The sequence below is a fragment of the Brienomyrus brachyistius genome, chromosome 7 (genome assembly GCF_023856365.1).
Source record: "Brienomyrus brachyistius isolate T26 chromosome 7, BBRACH_0.4, whole genome shotgun sequence".
In the NCBI taxonomy this organism is placed as follows: Eukaryota; Metazoa; Chordata; class Actinopteri; order Osteoglossiformes; family Mormyridae; genus Brienomyrus; species Brienomyrus brachyistius.
This window is the reverse complement of record NC_064539.1, coordinates 8,645,532-8,667,087: the sequence shown is the minus strand read 5'-3', so window position 1 is coordinate 8,667,087 and position 21,556 is coordinate 8,645,532. Positions and strand designations below refer to the sequence as shown.

At 45.0% G+C, this 21,556-nt stretch overlaps 1 protein-coding gene across 1 annotated transcript; it reads right to left on the bottom strand.

The window, feature by feature from the left end:
* Positions 1-10,573: 10,573 nt before the first annotated feature.
* Positions 10,574-14,741, bottom strand: LOC125746208 (zinc finger and BTB domain-containing protein 43-like). The gene has a single exon (XM_049019947.1). The coding sequence runs from the start codon at positions 13,990-13,992 to the stop codon at positions 12,658-12,660; it is 1,335 nt and encodes a 444-aa protein (XP_048875904.1). The 5' UTR covers positions 13,993-14,741; the 3' UTR covers positions 10,574-12,657.
* Between the last annotated feature and the right edge of the window lie 6,815 nt (positions 14,742-21,556).

Sequence of the window (21,556 nt, the reverse complement as noted above, 5' to 3'; positions counted from 1 at the left end):
TGGTGGTAGTACAGCTGGGTGAACCGGAGATTTTATATAAAATCAGGGCATAAAATCAGAAATATTTCTTTTTTATTGGAAATACCAAAGCTCTGTGCTTCCCGAGCCGCCTGATATATGAAGGCCAGCTGACATTTATGTTCGGTGCGTCTAGCTCGACATCAGGTACATATATTCTTTCATATAGACATCTTTCTACTCACAAATTTGGCTCGTAAATCGTGCGGGGGCCACAAGAACACAGAGCACATGGACGCCATGACGGTGCTATCCTGCCATCTGAGCCGCTCTCCGACGGGCAGGTCGACGCGAGGGTGACGCCTCACGTTGGAAAAGGTTTAACTCTGCCGTCTGTCGCCCCAGAGACTGACAGGGCAAGATTTGGAAGCATATTCCTTTGAAAGTCTCGCACAGACAAAGGCTGGGACACGTGCGCAGATGGAGAAAGCAGCAGAAAACACGAATAAAACAAAATAAGAAAATCATGAGCCACATAGGTAGCGTGACCAAAAAGACTCCAAAATCTAACTCGACGGTATCAAAATACAGTGAAATAATTCCAAGTCTAGAGTTAACGCCTTAAAAGTTGTCCGTTCTTTCACTTGAACGGTGACCACCTGGTAAACAGATACAGGAGGACAGGACAGAAGCTGCAAGGAATTCCTCTGTATTTGCAATGTCCGATCCAGCCAATCACAGCTCCACCACGGGAGGTCAAAGGTCAAGTTAGACTGTCACTGGGATTTAGAAAACCTGAGGTAGAGGCTGATTTTGACAAACAAAGCAGATCAGAATCTACGGTTTGGTTTTAGGCCAGAGCAAATTTTTTTTGCAGCCTAACAGCTCAGGAAATTCAGCTTTCTGGACTAAATACACTGAAGTATAGTGTTTATCCCAGAATACATAACTAACCTCAGAAATTTAGCAGAGACCCGGTTAAGGCAGAAATTAGACATACTGTTATTACATTAAGGCAGATTTAAAAACCTGAATAGCAGCTTTTTTCAGCCTCTGAGATGTTCGGCCGCTCTGTTGCACGCGCTGCTACGCCCCCAAAGCGATTCCACCCCAGGTCACGACTGTCCTTAAAATTCACCTGCCGGTGAAATTCAGGCAGCAGGCGATTCGCGGGAATCGGGGCCCCTGGTTTCCTGATGAATCCCATTTGTTTCCAGCGTAACGCGAGGCGATTCCATGATCTGGTTTCCAGCTTCACGCTCAGCTTGCATTTCAGTACCGGTGATCAGAGAGTTCTGTCGAATTTTAGCAGACATTAAAATGGGGGGGGTGGGGGGGGGGGGTGACGCGTCCCTGAGCAGGATGGGCATGGATCTGACCTGGGGGCAGCCAGTGAAGTCGCACATGTCTATTATCAACCACCACACTAGTGCTTCTATCCTATTTACAGCCCACACATTTCAGCTTAGCCTACATGTGCTGCTAGTAGTGAAAGAATCAATGGACTGACATCCCAGTGATAAGCCAGTGTGTAACCCCGGTCTCGTGCCCTAGGCTGCCCGGGACAGGCACCATGACCCCTGACCCCGACCAAGACTGGGAAATTGACAGAAGACAAGTTAGGAGGGGTGCTCACTTCTCATGCTATTCATGAGGACCTCATACCAAAATCCTAGAAAGTGACACGACTTTGTGCATAGGTCCTGTCCACTGGCGGGAAGGTGTGAGGTTGTCATTTAGCTTTCAGATCGTGGGGCAATGAAAAGCAGTTCAGCGATAAATGCATCGGAAACAGAGGTGGCTACGAGTGCCGTGGGTAAACAGGAAGCTCTAAGGTAACTGCAGGCCGCCTAGTAAAATGGCGAATCACACCAGGACAGGTGAAGGCTGGCGATTTATCGAGGGGGAAACCGCCGCAACGTCCATGGCGCACGCTCAAATATCAGCGGGAGTGATGGATGCCCAGCGATGAAGAAGCATCGCCGTGAGACCCCTGGAAAAGCCTGGAGGAGGAATCGGAGGCTTCGCCAGGTCATTTATTTCTGGAGCTAAGGCTCAGCCAAGGCTGGTCCTCTGGAAATAAGTGAATGGATCTTTGGACTTTGGTTGCCAGATGCTGAATACATCCCCCCATACATCCCCCCCAGAGCAGCGATGGAAATTATAAGGGATTGGATCGTCCCGTATGGGAAAGGTGTGTGGTGGAGTCTGCGTGCTGCTCCAAAATGCAGCTGAGACTGTGAAACGATGCCGTGCAAAGAGTGAACATGGCGCCATTCCCACCCACTCGGCGTTTAACTGCCCCGTTGGTTTTCTGTTTATTCGGCAGTATTGCTGCAGGTTTCGGTTTTAGGGCATACGCACATCTGGACCGGGATTAAAATTTGTACATACATTTTGCCAGCCCACATGCCACTCGGACAATGTCCGGTATGCCAGATGTCCTGTACAGCCCCAGGCACAGAAGTGGTGCTGGGTGGGTCAGTTCCCCGCCTGATGATGAGGTTCAGCCATGTGTGCGCTGACCCGGTAGACCCTGCTTGAACATAGCACAGAGTGGAACCCCAGCTCGCTGGCAGAGGATCCTCACAAACAGGGCAGTTCTTGCGTCTGCCATTCTGCGGTTCTCATTTGACCGCACGTGGCTGCTAAGCTCCACCGGTCCATCTTCATTCTACTTCTCATGCTATGAGTGAAAGTCCCTCCCAAACGGGGGGCCATGCAGAGGCTTTCCAAGGTGCTGGTGCGCGACTGTATCTCCTGAATGATGGGGTTCTGCTGGTGATCGTACCTTTTTGGGACCTGAAATGGAGGCACCGACAGGAGCAGGTGCTTAGGTCCCCAGCAGCACGTCTCTGCTCCAGAACATCAACAGTACCACACGCCTATATGTTCCGGCAGCTGGCACCGTCTGGCACCAGGAAGGAAAAACAAGGCCCACAGTTAACTTTTAAAGCACCCTCATTAGTTTGGTTCTGGATTTAAAAGCAGGCAATGAACACCACAGGCAGAGTAAGCTGGTGTGGACAGGGTCAGGTGTGGACTTCTGAGGTGAGACTTTGTCTGGTAAGGCTCACGGTCCATTTCAGTCAGTCGTGGGCGATTGCTTTTGGGCCATTCAGAATGAAACGCCTTGATGCCGGGCGATATACGCATCGGACGTGATAAAATCCACCCAGAACACAGGGTTCCCAGAACTCTTTTTTAGCAATTTCCAGCTCAATTGTGTTTTTGTTGTTTTTTTCCTCTTAGTAAAACTGACTACAAAAGGTTCACTGAGGTGAGACCGGCAGCTATAGGCAAGGTCATACGCTATCGTGAAAACTGAGGCTGGAAAAATTCTGCAATGGCGCTGGAGCAGTAAACGACGGCAAGCTAGTAATCCGCAATGAGACGCTTCTCTTTCAAACAGATTGCAAACATCTAAAGCCGTTCTGTGAAGCTCCTGTACCGTGACTGCGAAAACGCCCAAAATTGTTCACAGGCCCAACTGTGGAAAAGCGGACGGTTTGTTCACCTGTAAAAAAAAAAAAAGCAATGTAAAAAAAGTCACCCGTGATTCCTGGCTCGACAATAAAGTTTGTTACTGAATAACCAACAACACAGGGGAAATGGTTCAAGAATAATATTAACTTTGTTGAGTCCAGGGGGTTTTCTTTTGCATACAGCAGCAAGAACATAGAGCGCAGACGAACATACATATAGTGCAACAAGGAACAAAGAGCGAACGAATAGTGCAAACAAATAAACATGATGTATGCAGATTTAAAAAGTACTCCGTACACAAATACAGTAAACTGAAAAGCTGAATATTATGTAAAGAAATAAATATCCATTAACACTGATAAAATAACAACAACACAACAATATTAGGGATGTGTTTCTCCATAACTGAGGTTGATGCGATACTCATCTCCATTAAAGATAAGATAAACATCAAAGATACATATGAAGCAACTACTAAGGCAATATGATGTCATTCACCCCCATTGTGATGCAGTGCGATTTAACATGATGCAATTCTGCATGATACGATATGATGCAAAAGTATATGATGCTTTTTGAGTTTGGTACAGATACAGAAACAGTTTAGTGAGAGGGACACGATATAACTATTAAAATTATTGGTCAAACATTATTGGTCACATTTCTAAGTGATTAAGATATAGGGCCCATACTAATAATTATATATTTATTAGTCGAATTTTACCGATGTAAAGATGTTAGAAACGATGCATCTCGAGTTCACCCCGGACCATATGCAGTGCACGCTTTTTAAATTCGGCAGTCACGCCCTGAACTTTAATGCCGGGTCACCAGTGAGAGTCTGGGACTCTCACCAACCCTTGTAATGACAAATTAGTGAGTGTTTGTGCAAGGAAAAAGCATATAGAACTGGATTACAAATAGGGGTTGCTTCTTGATGTGTTACGGCTGGAGGTGGGGACTATTTACTTTGGAACAGGGGGGCAAAGCAGCTTTGAGCATCATCAAAATAACACACTGGAGGACCCCCAGCTAGAGGAAAAACTGGAAATGGAAAAACTGCACTTACGTTTGATGCACTGTTTAATGCAAGCAGGCAGCTGTGGTACATAGCAGGGACTGTCCATGCAGTCCCAGGGGAACCTCTTAAGATAATAATTACCTCCAGGAGCAAGGCTGCCCGCTCAGGGCACACAGCCGAAAATGTATCCTTTAGTCTGATCCACCTTCCCTCAGTCAGGTCCTGAATGAACGCATGACCTGTACATGTGTTCATTCTTCTGGTCTTAGGATGAAGCTGAAGGAAAAATGGAAGGGCAGATGTTTATGGGAGCAGTGCTATACTGTCCTCCAGACTTCTGGTACCTAGTCCTGCTTCACATCACAGGGTGGGCAGCTGTCTTTTTAGCAGAATGATTAGTGTGTCCTGGCAGATTGCAGATCCCCCACAAGGCCCAATGTGTGGAGAAGCAGACAAAAACAAACAAATTTCCTTGCTGCAGAAAGGCTCAAATATGAAACAGTTGTCTTCAAGAAAATCAAACAAAAATCATCAGAAAATCCTACTCGAAAACCCAAAAGACTCAAATGAAATGCCAAATCAAACCCAAACTAAAAACAAATACATCTCAACCTCGCAAACCCACCAAGCTGATCCTGCTTAAACCCAACTGGGAAATCAGCTCAATGAAGACCAGCTGGGCAGCAACACCTGAAGCATCTGCTGGCTGAGGGACGACGATCAAAACATGAAAACAAAAGAGATCCCTTCGCTGATGCCAGTTTAAGATGCTCGCTTTTATTTATTTATTTATTTATTTACCTCTGCTTAGACGCTACTGAGAAATGAACACAAAAACATTCAGAAAAACTGAGAAACGTTCTGGGAAATCTGAAGATGGTCAATTTTTGATCCCTCCCTCAGCAGACTGTCCGGACTCCCAGAGGACTGGGTTGAGAAATAATGTCAGGGAACGAACAACAAGAGATTCAATAGCATACGCTGCTATAAAGTGACACCCCATCCAGGGATGGATTAAGAGTATTAAGTGCTTCTGGGAAACAGCGCACATAATGGCTCACGAAATTCAGAAATGCAACGAATATAAGTGGAACGATATTTGTCTATATCAATTAATATTAAATTTCTTAGATATTAAATCACATCTTCTTATGACATTTGTGATTGGGACCATGGAGGCTGACTTGAGGGGGGGGTTGCTCTGCTGGGTGCCCCCGAGGATGTGGTGCCCCTGGGCATGCATCCAAATGCCCATATGGTTAATCCAGACCAAGCTGTACCCCAACCTTGTGCCCTGTGCTGTCTAGGATTGGCTCCAGCCCTCCACTCCCATGATGAATGGGTGGATGTCTCTCTGATCTCACAGCATATCAAAATGACCTTTCCACTGCAAACCATTCAAAATAACAAAATTCAGCCATTCAAAAACAAGCAAGTCTTCTGCTGACAATAGAAGAGGTATAAGTGAAAAAGAGGTTAAATTTAGTAAAGCTGAGAGTGAGTTTTTTAAGAAACCTTCCCCCTGTTATCCACAGCACAGATTAAGGGCCTCGTCGACAGCCGTTGATGCCTGTGTGACAGACAATGACATACCATCTGTTTCAGCCAGTGGAAAAAAGGCAGAGTATCCTCTATATTTTATGGCCCAGAGACAACTGCATCGCCTGACAGCAAAGAGGCTCCTCTCTGCTGTATCCCTGCACACCTGCTTTTAGTGTATCTGTCTCTATTTTAGCTGTTATTCACCTTACAATAAAAGGTGCAATGAAGTAATACATATCAAATACTGCAACAACCAAGAGAAGTGTTCAACATCTCAAAATTTGCTCGAACTCTTCAAAAGAGCCCCCTTTTGCTTCGATGACATCATTGCAGACTCTTGGCATTCATTCCTCCAGCTTCCCGATGTGACCACCTGGAACGCTTCTCCGACAGTCCTGAAGGAGTTTCCACAAGTTCTGGGTGCCCATTGGCTACCTGCTCTTACTCTTCAATCCATCTCATCCCAAACCAGCTCTGTAGGGTTTAGGTCGGGGGATTGTGGGGGGGCGGGGGGGGGGGGGGGGGGGGCAGGTCATCAGTCACAGCCCTCCGTCTCATTCCTCATCCACAAGATAATGTCTTAGTGCATAACCTCAGGGTGTGCTTGGGGTCCACATCTTAATGAAAAACAAATGATTTTCAGTAGGTCTGTCCAGAATTTTGCCTGTTACTGTTTGTATATATGGGCGTGTAGCTAGAGATTCTGGAGGCAGTGGCGACAGGTCACCTAGGGCCCCCACTTGGCACTTTCAATCTGGAGACAAACAGGTATCACAGTAGACAGAGGAGTTCTCCCCGGTAGGTTTTCCTGAACTGGCCCCTGACTTTAGATTTTTAAGGCCACCCTACAGTGCTGGGACCCCAGAATCCACCGCGGTATCCGTGCCCTTCTTGAGTAAATATTAATTTACATTCATGAGCATTTGTGTGCTGTGGCAGATTTTGAGGCGGTACGGAGACACAGAACAGAAAGCAGACATTAAAGATGCCGAAGGCACTTTTAACAAAGATAAATAAATGCCAGTATTCAAACACGCAGAAAAATTAGCTGTAAACACGACCCTCCAACAACCTCTGAATCGACCCCGATGACCCTATTTTTCCCTAACAGAGTCATTCACACTGTCAGTGTGCAGCTAGGATTGTACGCACAGCGCCTGCTCATTTCATGCCTTGGCTACACACAGTCACCCAAATGCATTCCTGTGCTCAGGGCGCTGGTAATTGGGGGCACCTCCCGGCCCACCCCTTCCCAAAAACTGAATAATTAATTGAGTGTGTTGCCTGTATTTTATCTTGAATCCGCACATTATCACCAATTTGATGCCCGCAGAGTGCAAGGGGGAAACATTAACGAAGACTGTAGCTCTGTATCAGACAAACTCATTTTACCATACAGATCAGTAATGTTTAGTTGTAAAACTGCACCCTAAACAGTGTTAGTCTTATTTTAAATGATGAAATCTTTATTGTTTTAAAATACATTTAAAATCTTTTTTACATTGCTTTTCTTATATATACATCCACCCCTCCCCATGGGGCAAATTCTCCCCCCCCAATGTCCAGCTCCACCTGATGCGACTGCCTGTACTGTGCCAAAGAGGAGTATCACCATCACCATCACATCCCCCTGCAGCTTTAAAACTGTTTCAGTTTCAATTCCATTAGACACTATTAGGGGTGGCATAGTGGTTAGCACTGTTGCCTCACACCTCTGGGACCTGGGTTCAAGTCTCCGCCTGGGTCACATGTGTGTGGAGTTTGCATGTTCTCCCCATGTCGTCGTGGGGTTTCCTCCGGGTACTCCGGTTTCCCCCCCACAGTCCAAAAACATGCTGAGGCTAATTGGACTTGCTAAATTGCCAATAGGTATGAGAGTGAATGGTGTGTGAGTGTGCCCTGCGATGGGCTGGCCCCCCATCCTGGGTTGTTCCCTGCCTGGTGTCCATTGCTTCCGGGATAGGCTCCGGACCCCCCACGACCCAGTAGGATAAGTGGTTTGGAAAATGGATGGATGGATGGATAGACACTATTAGGCTTTCAGTCACCCTCTTCATTTTCAAGCAGCTAAACTTCCCCAAGTAAAAAAGCAGGAAATTTCAGGTTACATGTCTGTCTTTAAACACCATTTAAGCTGCTTCTTAAATGGTACAATTACCCACAATAAAATGTATCTCCCACCCACAGCAAAGGAGGAGAAGCTGTTTAATTTTCCTTCAAAGATCTCCTTAGGACCCAGTCAACACAGCATTTGACTTTGTTAAATGTACATAATGTGTAAATGCATGTTATGGTATGTAGTTGTGCAAGACGACGATGAGAGATTGTGGCTGGGATTTATTTGTTCTGTCATGCACCGTGTGATTACCCAGGGCGTCCCAGTAAATGAACCACTGGGAAGGGCAAGGAGAAAGCAAAGCAGAAACTAACTTCCTAATTAAAATTAAGACTCCTAATTAAACACAGCAGGACCTAATCAGAAAACAATGTTCCTGCCATAAGGCAGAACGATCCCAAAGGCCCCCTACTGGAACGTTTTCGGCATAACAGGCTCTCCGATTTACGTCACACCTTTTGCATATGTTTGCATGGCTCCTGGCATTTTACGCTCTAAGTTAAAGAACAAACTGAAGTATAGAACAGAATTCTTAAAACCCCTTTCGGGACTCTTTGCTTACGGCTCAATCCAAACCCTTCATTTTATTCAATTATCACTGTAACAGAAAAGTCAAATACCACACCTAGTTGAAGAGAGCAGATACTGCAAGCTTTCTTTGGCTTAACCCCCGGTCGAGTTAAACCCTTTACACGGACCGGTAATACAAACCGGCCCTCGAGGTCTTCGCTCGGGACTTTTCCTGTATATCACCGAGCAGGACATACCCGTCTGACTGACCAGCCTAAAGACAAAAAACGAGTCTGTACGTATGATAGGATGGCAGTTTTACAATGGAAAACTGCTCACTTATTAGGTTATAAACGTTAATGTTTTCTGGAACAAATGCAGGCCAGACGAGAGCTCATGGGAACATTTCCGAGATGAGGAACTGCTGATTTTTAAGTAAGAACATAAAGCAAAATACATCACTTTTGCGGGAATGTGATAAGTATTGTAGCCTAATCGAAATTCTTCTATCTGCCTGTTATGGCTATTTAAGACCCAATAATACAGTGAACAACACCATCATCACCACCCAGACAGACTGGATTTTCTGATGTGACATCAGAGAGTTAAAGCCCGATAAAGTGTTCCCAGAAAACACAACAACGGCGCATTTTTGTTCATTTCATTAGTGCGAACAATTGTGTTGTTTCGTTTTCCCCTGCAGCTCGCCAAGAACGGCTTTCAATAGGGGCGAGACCATCAAAACAGAAACTACCAGTTTTATTTGCCATTAAAATAACATCATATTATTTCAAATTAACATGCATAAAAGGAGAGGATAAACAAATCATTGTTATGCATTTAAATTAGGCCCACCAATCGATCTCACAAAACATTTGGCAAAACCAACAATTTCTGTGGGAATAATAGTTCACCCTAACATAGATAAATTTGCCCCCAGCTCTGTGCGTGTTTCTGAGTTTGCTGTTTTCACTTGGTTCTAATGCATGGAGTCCAAACACGTGCAGGTGACTATAAATCAAACGTACAATCATTATATAGGCCTAGATGATGAAAGCCTCCCTTTTTCATACATTTCGATAGATTGCTGCACAAAACGCTTACGCATTAACGCGCAATCGATTACTATGGAGACTCGATAAGCAAAGGAAGTGAAATGCCACGTTTTGGATAATGTCCACCTAGCAAACATTATGATGTGGATTTAAACATACGGCCACCTTGGCAGATCGCAGATCTCAATGTCTTTTAAACAGTGTAACTAGCAGAGGTAAGTAAGCAAATACGTAAATGATGCAAGTATATTTAATAGCCGTTTACATCGGTATTGAAACTTAGCTCTTGATTTATTAATATGTAACTGATTTATCAAAATGGATCAGGGACGCACCGATGTCAGCGATTTGTTCCTCGGAGCTGCAGTCGTAGCTATTCACGTGAAATAAATATAAAAATGCTTTCAACAACAGTCAAATTGATTGTTAGTTGTTTTTTATTAATTTACGCCGGTTTATTAAGTGACCTGTACTGTGAAATTAACATTAACTTTTTACATTCTTCTAATTGGTAGCCTTATTTATGGCGTTTTCCGCCTATTAGCCTGCGGCAAGCTGGTTAAGTAGAGGACTAGACACTGGCGTCCCCTGCTGGTTAAACAATATATAATTAGTGCAATATATGCAAAAGTATTTCTGCTAAAAGATCGTGTTTAAGGGAGCGTGTTTCCGGGGTATGCTGGACAGGGCCTTAGCTCTGAGGGTCTGGTAGATGTTCTAGTAATCTGGGGCAGGCCCATTGCACTGACAACTGTCTTCCTTACTGTGAAAATAGTCTTCATGTGAATGATACATTACATTTTCCCAAATTACGCTTGAATATCATTAACATATTATGTTAAAACTGCCGATAGCATCAAAATCCATAGGGCAAGGCAACTCAAATGGAAGTGACACAATTGCATTTATTTCTGAAAATAATTTACATCAGGTGTGGACAATGTTCTTCTATAAGAAGTAAAAGCTTACAGCCAGATATGCTGAGTGCGTCCGTCCATGAACCTAATAACTCCTTTTAAAAATCCCCTTTAAACAGTATGGGGTGTTTGATAAATATTGAGGTAGTCCTGTAATTACCTGTCGGTGATTTAGCTGAAATGTCCTGGGCCATGTTCTTCCAAAACAACCCTCCCGTATATTTCAGTACTTTTTTTACCACAGAAAAACTCTAGAAGATTAACATGTCCTAAAGTGTCGATTTACAAGAAACTCAGGCTAAATTTAAATTATACAGTAACAGAATTAGGTTAAAAGAATCCGCTTCGTCTATGCATTTTGTACGATGTGAAAAGCTATGTCACATTAACCTGAACACCTAGATGCATCAGTATTTCCCGGTAAATGTTAAATACACCAGTAACTCAGACACTGTACGGTACAGTATTGATAAAATAATAATAAAATAATAGCACCAGTCCATATTTCTATCAACTACACATGAATCAACCTCCTCTCCACTTGCCAAGTGCTCTGTCGTCAGACTGGCACGCCTGAGTATCTGACACATAACACCTATGTTCAGATTTCTGGAGAACAAACATTGAAAATCGAGAGCGGCTAAATATGTCCAGAGGAACACATCCAAAAGTTACTTTACCCCCAGATGATTGTCAATCACTCTGCACCATGGAAAGCCACAGTTCTGCTTTGTCAGGAAAAAAAGGAGACTTTAAAAAGAACTTCTAACTTGGTGTTTCAAAAACCGCAGCACCACCAACAGGTCAACTCTTGACATTACAACTGCAGAAATCAAAACGTTTCCTGATATATTGCCCATCCAAAGAGCTGTTCCACATAAGAGTGGAAACCCAGCTTAAACATTCAATGGGATAAACGGGTGTTTATTAAAACACCGGCACGTTTGCATAAGTCTGTACCCATATTCTTATTATGAAACAGGCAAGTGCTGAACTGGGACCATTATTAAAACCACTGCCTGGATTTGCTGAACCGGTTTCTCACTGTAGATACCTTGGGCACGTTGACTTCACATCGCGACAGGGATGGCAATAACATAAAATTAAATCACGTTAATACAAAACTTTTCAGAATATACAGTTAGAATGTAATACGTTCAGTACTCTAAGCAGTACTGGAGTTTTCCCTGCATGTTAAACATCAATTAGCTTCTGAAATAGTTCTATAAAATACTTAAACATCTCACTGTGTTACCATTTCATTACAATAAGCTACCATTTCTGTGAAGTAGGTAATTCAGGCTAACAACGCAGTTGATGCTGGCCTCACAAGGTAGTAACGTGAGAAAAGAGGGTTTGTAAACCACATGGGTTTGGAATATTGTGCACTGACAGTCACAAAGCCGGGCTAACCCAATTTACATTGGGATAATCCAGGCAGTTAGTGACAGTGTCAAACATCCACTCTCAGTCCAGGATTCGAGGCCCCAATCCTCCCTAACATTTATGCTGCGTTAGTGATTGTATTGAATCGATCCGAGACAAATAAAACCAATATACCCGTATGAAGATATCCGTCAGTGTGATGCAAGCTGGATTTACAAGAGTCACGAACGTCTCCTTTAAAATAAAAGTCCCTGCAACAAGTTGAGCTGATGGCCTGCTAATCAAACATTATTGTTCTGTAAGAATCTGATTCGCGAAAAAGCCCAATAAGACAATTCACCTGAGAGTCAAAAGCATCTCCCCACTCCACATCTCCAGTTTCCCCTTTACATAAATCTTAACAACATCAATGAAAAGCATAACACGAACCAAACATGCATTCCTTTCACAGAAATACAACTTGTTTAACAGCACGAAAAAATGCCAGAAAACAGAATATAGTGTTCAAAGGAAATCTCAACGCATGCGAGATCAAAATGCCGGAACGTCATGTGGTTTCGCCCCCCGTGAAGCCGCTGTGTCTGCATTTGAGAGTTAGGGGTGTGTGTGTCGAAAAAGCACCTCCACCTGGGTAAAAGTGCTGTCTCAGAGGTTAACTGGTTGTAATCACAGTCCGATAGTGGCATTGGGGGCCGGATCGGTGGATCGGAGAGGCGTGCCTGTTTGCCTGGCTCGGCGAGCCCTGACACAGAACGACAGATGGCGGCCGAAGCGGTCCTTCGACCTGAACCGCTCCCCACAGACGTGGCACTTGTGGGGTGTCACGTCCACGTGGACCCTCACATGAGCCAGCAGGTGGCGCTTCAGCCTGAACACCCTACCGCAGATGGCACAGGCGTAGGGTCTCAGCGCTGGGCGGGGCTCCTTGTGCTCCTGCAGGCTGCTGTGGGAGGAGCCTCTGTCACGTCTGGGCAACACTGTGGTGGAGCTTGTGATTTCCTTCTGGAGACCAGTGGGAGACGCTAGGGGACCATCTCGCTGATCTCCAACACCTGCAGTCATTCCCAGCTCCTGCCCTTGAGAATCTGGGTAGTCTTCGGCGGTGTCGGTTGAGTTGGCATTCACTGAGGCCTTGAAGCAGTCCGGGGGTGATTTGTATGGCTGCCCCCCATTTAGATTCCTCTCCAGTTCATCTTCCAGGTTCACCTCAGTGTTGTTATCAGCAGGTTGGATTGCACACAGCTCAAACTTCTCCTTTCCGGCACCTTCATGCAACCTGGCATCCTGAAGACCCCCACCATCCCCTGTTTCCTCGTGCTCCCCCCCCCCAGGCTGTGCATCCACAGCTCTGGCTTGCTGATTGCCCAGTGAGTTGCCAAGATGGCTGATTCTCCCTCTGCTCAGGCACTCCTGTGCTGACGACGCAGAGCCCTTAGCCTGGCTTCCAGCCTCCGGTACCTTTGGTGAGCAGCTACTGACCATTACCCGCTCCACCTCTCCGTCCACGTACTCCACCACCCTGCCAAAGTCCTCTCCGTCCAGATCCTCTATAGGGCTGTCATACCCACTACCTCCACCTAGGAATGAGTGGCCGAGCGTCGGACTCAGGCAGAGCTTGGCCGGACCCCCACCTAGGAGTTCGGTGCACTTGCCCACCACGTGCCACATCTGCAGGAAGCTAGCAGCTGTTAGGAAGCCCACCACCTCGCCCGCGGGCAGCTGGAGGACCCCCGTGTAGCAGGACTGCAGAAGGCTCTCGAACACGCGCGCCTGCATCACGTCCGGGAGCACCACCTGCTGGCTGTTCTTCAGCAGTACCTGATCGCAGAAGTAAGAGGAGCTGGCCGCTAACACAGCTCTGTGGGCCCGGTACTGCTGGCCCTGGAGCACCACAGTGATGTCACACAGCTGGCCTAACTGCCTTTGCTGGTTCAGCCTCTTCAGGACGTTGCTGGAAAAGTCTGGAAAGTCCACATGGAATGAGTTCGGTTCGGACGCCATAACAGTGGTGCCTCGGTTGAAAAAGTCGGAAAATTGTCAGACTAATAGCGATATTTAAAGAAAGAAAAATGTTAAGCAGTAAAAGCAAATTCATTCACTGAAGTTTGCACCAAAATCTGTGATGTTGTAAGGTTTCCCTTTATACTAAAAGAAGGAAAAAAAACCTTAACGTGTTATGTTTTTTTCTTCACGGACTTAATAATTGAAAGCTGGTCTGAAGAGAAACAACGGCGTCTAAATTTTAATTAATAAGGTAATCATTAAGCAAGACATTCCATTTCTGTACCGACATCATTTCATATAAAAAGTCTCATGTTCATCTGTAAGCATGAAGCAAAAAAAAAACAAAAAAAACTATGAGGCTGAAGCACCCATGCATCCTACGTCCATAAGGCACTTTGCTGAGCTTAGACGGGCATAAAGAGGAAAACGCAGAGACCTTTCGCAAGGTAACCCAGCAAGCTAGCAACGAAGCGGCTCATTTTAAAGCGACAGACCGACGCTGATAAATGCAAAGGTGCGAATTGAAAGCAATTCAAGCGAGTACGCGCATGTGCACACGCGGAGTTGCCATAAACGCTGTAAATAACGGAGGCATTTATCTGAAGCCGGTGTTCGCCCTTTCCCCTCTTCTCGACATATTCAGCATCGCCCGCACCGTCGGCCGCTCCCTCCCGCGTAAGCTGTGACGTTTGCGCGCGTTCCCGAGGAGCGCGGCGCCGTTACAGAAAGTGTGCTCGCAATGTGACGCTTGGATACCGCTGTAGCCGCAGTGAGGCTTGCACTCTGGTGTGCCGCCGAACGTCATCACGCCGCACCAGTAAAATCACGGTAAAACAGTAAAATGATGGTAAAACCAGTAAGCACTGAACGGAATGCAATTAGCGCTGTTGGAGATTTCCATGTGCGCACTGCCCAGTTTCTGGAGGAAGAAATTTATTCTAATTATATGTGATTTTAATTTTCGTATTTACAGCTTTCGTAGTTTAATTCAGCTACACATTTTAATTCTTAATTATATCACTGCGCTGGAATTGAAGCCTCTCCCTGTTGTTATATATTTTATTAAATAAATTCTATTTCAATTTTATTATTGCAGTTGGACGCCAGGTGGCGCTAAAGACTAGAGAGACTTAGAGATCGGAAATCCCGTGACTGTGCGTCTTCTAGGTATCTGACAGATATGGAAAAGCGGCCGCATGTTCAGATTTCGTAAAACAAATCTGAATAGTTGCAGAAGACCGCGGGGATTCGGATGATAGTATTTTAAAATTCTACATGCTGCGTCAACTGCTTTAAGGTGTTCTGGTATTTATATTATTATAGCTGCTAGGGTTGCTTTTGGAAAGCAAGAGCAAAAACACCCACAGTATGTAACGGGCTTCGTATTATTGCGTCTGAGTTTTAGTCAGTGTTTCTTAGTCAAACATTTATAATTATTATAGTGTTTTATAGAGTTAATAAATTTGTAAAATCCATTCGACAAAGACAGCTATCAGGAAATTAAGTACAATTACATTCTTTTACAGATCATGTAGCGATTTAAATGAGTTCATTCTAATCTAATTCTGTGCTGTCTACATGCGCAGGACGCTATCAGTCTTGTCTTGGTAAAGGTCTGTAGATCTATGGGACACGCAATGTACCATTCAGTGCATTTGGAAAGGAACAGCTCTCCTCAGTAACCCTTAGTTGTGGTTTAATGATATTAATAATAATATTATATACTGATTTGTTTCTGTGCATCGTTCTGAAAATGCAGAAATGTGCCGCAAGTGGAGTGTGGCAGTTTTCATTTGGAATTTCACACAGAAGCAAGTCAAGGAAAGGACCCAAGAAAAAAGAAAATTGCAAAACACTATAGAGTGTTCCCATGATTCATTTTGAACATTAATGTGTGTGTGTGTGTGTGTGTGTGTGTGTGTGTGTGTGTGTGTGTATACAGTGATATAATTAAGAATGATATATATCATCATATATGACGTGATTTGTATTTCAAAGTTATATAAATTCTTAATCTGTCATTTAAAGTCTTCCACGGGTCCTCTTCCCAGCCGAATGTCGCTGCTGCAGCAGACAACCTCGCCGCTGCTGAGCACTTCTTGCAGTTTTCGGATGGGAGTCTTGGAGGGCAGAATCTGCTCCGTGGGGCCAGGGGTGATAAGCGGGAGTAGAATGAGAGTCCCTTTGTCGCTGCTCGTGTTTCTAACAGCCTTCCGTGTTAAACAAGTTGCTCCCCTATCCCCAGCAGTAATCAGAAATGATACACCTGCACACACACATGCACACGTGCACACGTACACACACACACACGCATGCACAGCAGAAGCCAAAGCAGGGTGATTAGAAATGGTTTTCTTGGCCCCAGGGCTACGATCGTGGTATTGATAAAAATTTCAGACGGACCCTTAATCAAAGGGCTTCCTGTTGATGCTGTAATCTTCCCTGAAGTAGGGCTTTGTTCTGGGCTGCTCTGCCCACTTGACCAGGCATTCTTTCCAGGTGAATCGTCAGCAAGGCAGGTGCGGGGATGGGGGAGTGGGGGGGAGGTTCAGGAGCTGCAGTCCGGGAGCTGATCACAGCCAGAAGATCTCTAAGGAGGGGGGATCCTGCTGCTGCCTATATCCAAGGTGACTTGGCAGATTCTCCTAGCCCCCTGCCCAAATCCGCGCACCTTTCCAAAAGCAGGTGCGGGCCCCTGCGGTAGAAACCCCCCCTCCCCCCGGAGCCACAATCGCAAGTCTCCGCTGCCCTGACTGCAAATGTCACTGAAGAGAGAAGTTTGAGGAACTAGAAAACTGGTAAACATGGAAATGAATGTACAAGTATTGACTGTGTCACAGATTTATTAAGCAGTAAATTTAATATAAATTTCGGAATCTGCCCTTTTATACGTTTTTATGCAAATTGTCCTGGGTTTCCCTTCAGTGTAAGTCTGCGGAATGAAATTGATGTATCTGTGGCCGTAGGGTAGCGGCGCACGCGGTAGCGGCAGCTGGAGCTTGCAGTGCGGCTCCCGTGCGAGCGGTTGGCATGTCATCGCCGTGTCTGTTTGCGTTTCCACTGACAGTCCAAAGAAACGAATTATTTACACTGGCATTTGCATTCAGCTGCAACTTCTATCCAAAGAAGAATTTTTTAATCCATTTATACAGCTTTATATTTCCTGGGGCATTTCAGGTGAAGTGAATTGCTCAGGGGTATCTGCTGGCTAATCACCGTGTTACCTGTTACAGGGAGAATTTATCCATAAATTAGTGTGTGTCTGTGCGATTGCCCTGTGGTGGGCTCCCTTTCCTCATAAGACTTACGCTTATGTTCTGTGTTTCCCGGGACAGAGTCCAAATCACCATTACTAGCTAAGCAGCTATTGATAATGAATGAATGGATATTTAATGAGAATCAGCTTTCAGTGGCCAGATGGAGACAAATAAAAGCTACTTAATACCTGGAATGAGAACTGATTTATTTTTTATTTTTTTAACATCTGTTGAGATGTTAAGAACTAGATTTTGCTAATGTGTTTTGGCTAAACATGACAGTAATTGGATAATCATAAAGGGATTAATTTAAAATCCAAAAAATAGAAAACAACAGCAGTATTTCTTGCAGGAAAGCCTGGAAGTTCTACCTGAAGGCTGAATGCAGCAAGTGACCGCAGAGAAGAGCAAAGAGACCGACAGGCCTAATAGAACATTTGTCTTTTTTTTCCCCATAGATACTGGACAAAAGCACTTCCCAAACTGACTGCCATGAATACTGATTGGACCAATTTATTTCACAAATCTGTTCAAAGGCAACGCTAAGTGTCTTTCTGTGTGGCAAAGGGAAACGTGAAACAGACTCAAGTAAAAATTAAAACAATGAGTGGTATAATCACAGGCTGGGTTATCCGTCTCTGAAAAGGACAGATTCATTCAGCAGTGGACTCTGCTCACTTCGTAAGGCTTATAAAATATACATGGGCTTTTATGAAATTCCTCAGCTGTCAGAAAGCGCTCAAATTATATTGCTTTTGCTCCCCAGAAGACTAGGCTGCTGTCTGGATGATTCCATTACATGTGCTGCAGAAATAAATTGAATGTAGTTATATATACAGTATACTGCATCGATCCGGAGATTGGAGGCGGTGCAGCGGTGGGGGTTTGAGTAGAGCGATGAGTTTGTCCAAGTCAGTTTTTTCATCCCTTACTCCACACGTGAGAACAAACACACAATTCAGCAAGTTCAACAGAAGACACTTGGGAAGCGTCAGTGTGGCATGTGATCCTCAAGATGGGTTCTGATCGCTCTCTCTCTCTCTCTCACACACACACACACACACACACACAGCTGTGTTCGAGCAGGTGTACCTCCTATTAATATTAATACAGAGATTTAAAAATGCCTGTTCACTGTCTATAAGTTACATGGGTCATAAGGGGAGGGGTAGCTATGTATGTGGACTAGATGAGAAGAAGAGAGGGACCAACACACACACACACACATACACACACACACATAAACTGTGTTGTCCACTGCAGTGAGGTCACGGAACACAAGGCTACAGTAAACAATCTAAAGCAGGAAACGGAAATGACAATGTATTCAGTTCTGTAAACAATTAAGAGACCACTCCATATTTTTTTTTAAATATTGATTTTTGAATCCTTGTTACAATACTGTTTCTGTTGCCAAAAGGCTGTTTCCAGGCTGGACATTTCTGAGACAGCAGTACACGAGTATAAGGTGAAGCAGGAGACACTGGGAACGACCAGAAACCAGCCAGGAAGATGATGGAAGTGACTTTCAAACGCCAGAGATGGCCGTCAACTTATCCGGCAGTGCTTCATGAATCGGTGGATGACTTCAAGTGACGTTCAAAAAGAACGGGAAACATTAAGTGGTGTGAAGTGCAGTGTTACGACAATTAGCACTGTTAGGCTCCTAGAAGCAGCACTGAAGACCCATAAAGCAAGGAAGAAGCCCTTCGCCAGTGAGAAGCAGGGAAGAGCCAGGCTGGAGTTTGTGTGCAAACTGAGAAATGAGTGAAACTGAAACGTTTGCTGTGGTCTCTTAATTTTTTCCAGAGCTGTATGTGTAAAAAATAGAAGGCTTCTTTTTCGACCGGCTTTTGTCTAAAGAGGAGCAGGATAAGTTTTAGGATTCACCTAATCCTTATACCCTATTCACATGCCCAAGGTCATATGCAAAGCATATATATGTTACTCGAACAGAGTTAGAAATACTTTAACGGGCACCATGTCTTAGTACTTAATTAATTTTCCTGTGTTTGATGTCTGATGGCCGTCGCTCATGTATCATGAATAGGAAGGTCTCTAAGTCTCCCCCGCCTGGGCTGTCATGACCTGATCTTGGGTTTCGAGCGGGGGGTGGGGGCGGAGGGTCCACGGTGGGACAAATAGCTCGATTTATGGAATATGTAGCTTCCAGATGCAGGTGTTCGAGCACTGGTATGTGCTTATCGACACGGCTGGAAAAGAGAGGTCCATTTTGGCCAGGTGTGCGTGTGTGTGTGTGTGTGTGTGCGTGTGTGTGTGTGTGTGTTTCTCAGTATGCCTGTACATCTGAACATGTCAGTCCAGCTTACTCTTCAAAATATACATGCCTGCCTTGGGGCTAAAAGACCAAAGCAAGCTGGCTAATTGTAAATTTAAAATCATGCAGGCATGAAAGGATAAATCAGCCCCCCTGAGAGCCATCAGCAGCTCCAGGCTCGGAGATGCTGCCGTGCAGAGAAGCTCGCTGACCGCATTTTCGTTGCGTCCTTAAATTTTCAGCAGGCAAAAAAATAATGGTTTCGGTGCGAAAGCCTAAAATGAGAAAAATGACCCTCGAGTGAAAGTTTTAACTCCCACCCCCTCTCCTCGCAAAGAAATGCAAAAATGGCTCTTGAAAGAGAAAACAAATCAAAAGATTCATAAATACTACGTTTCAGCTCTGTTTTCAGTGATCTCATTACCTTTGCTGGTGGAATTAACCTAAATTGCTGAGGTAATGGGCGAAGCTGGCAGAGGCTTGAGTGATTTTTGGCTCCCCATGAAGAGAGGGAGAGAGGCCCCTGAAGAAGCCCCCCCCAGCCCACCCCCCAACGGGGCACGGATCCAGGCAAGGTGCCGACTGCATCTGTGCCTTTGTTATTGATAGCTCTGTCATCCCCGCTGATATTGGAGCGGTAATGACAGGCTCCGATTAGGCTGCTCCTGCACCATTAACTCTGTTTCTGATCCTTTTAACGGAGCCCAGAGGACAAGCAGCCGGAACACAAAGGGCCCGTTCACAGCGCGGAGCCCAAACAGCGCGGCTGCAATCCACCTGAACCCGAAAGACACAACCGTCCGGCCCCTCTGCCTGCTATGAAGCTGTCGAGGAGACAGAGGTCAGAGGGTCACGTGACGCGTTATCGGTAATGAAGGGGCTCTGAGTGACTGGGCCGACACAAGCAGGGGCCGCAGCAAAATGACAGAAAATTGCCCACTTTTTTTTTCAAGAGGTTTCAGCGGCAGATTTACAGGATTCAAGCCACCCTCCCCCCCCCCCCCCCCCCCCCACTTCAACAGCTCAGGGGATTGAATCAATCAGAACTGACTGACAAACAAACCTCCTGTTTCTCTGCCTCGCACTTGTCTGCCCCCCTCAGGTGATATTTAATATCATCTCCTTTTAATGATCCCCCAGTGACTGAAATTACATCCCCTGAAAAACGTAATATTGGACTGTTAACAAGTAAAGGCAGTAGAAACAGAAACTTGGCTTTTATTGAGCTGGCTAAGAAAACCTATTTATCTGTTTCTTTAATCCCGTTTTGTGAAGGAAAGTAACTTTTAGAGGGGGGATAAGGGTTTGAAATGTAATCAGATTTGATGTTTTGGACATTTTCACTTGTATAAAATATCAGTGATGATTTACAAAAAAATTATCGTCTTAACATTTATTTATACATGTGAACAGAGAGCATGAACTGAGATCTTTTACACTTTACCGACCTCAACATTTTTACACAGTCACCCGAAAGCAGAAGTATATATCTGCTTCTAGTTACCATAGCAGCCATAGAATTTTTCTCTTGATGTTCTGAGTATGACCAGTGCCAGTGCTTGATAGGTTCTGGTTATGATGAGCTGCCACAGCTCTGTGCTTCACTCTCTGTCTAAACGGTGGCCACTTGTCTTCGGTCACTGTAAGCCTGACACCTTAATGGCGGTTAGTACCTGAAGTTGGTGAATCCAGCTCAGCTGTTCCGTAAGAAGCGACAGAGGAGGAAGAGGAATGAAGAACAGCAAAAAGATGACAATGATTTCAGTGTTGGTGGGCAGATTCTGAGGATTCACCCAAAGATGGCCCCGCCTTGGGGGGGTGGGGGGGCGCGTAGCTTTCCTCAGCGTTTTTAAAGGAAGACTATCCTATCCAGAGCTATAAAGGTAATGAAAGGTTCACTGGTGTGACCTCCTTTTTCTGGTCAACTACTGTGAAAAGTTGTTACAGCACTGGACCAGCAGGGGGAACCCCCGCATCCTGTTTTCCTGCAGGCCAAACAACAACTCTGCAAAGAGACGGACTTCAT

Excerpts from the sequence above, each read along its gene's own strand:
- LOC125746208 (XM_049019947.1), bottom strand. The coding sequence starts at position 13,992 with ATGGCGTCCGAACCGAACTCATTCCATGTGGACTTTCCAGACTTTTCC.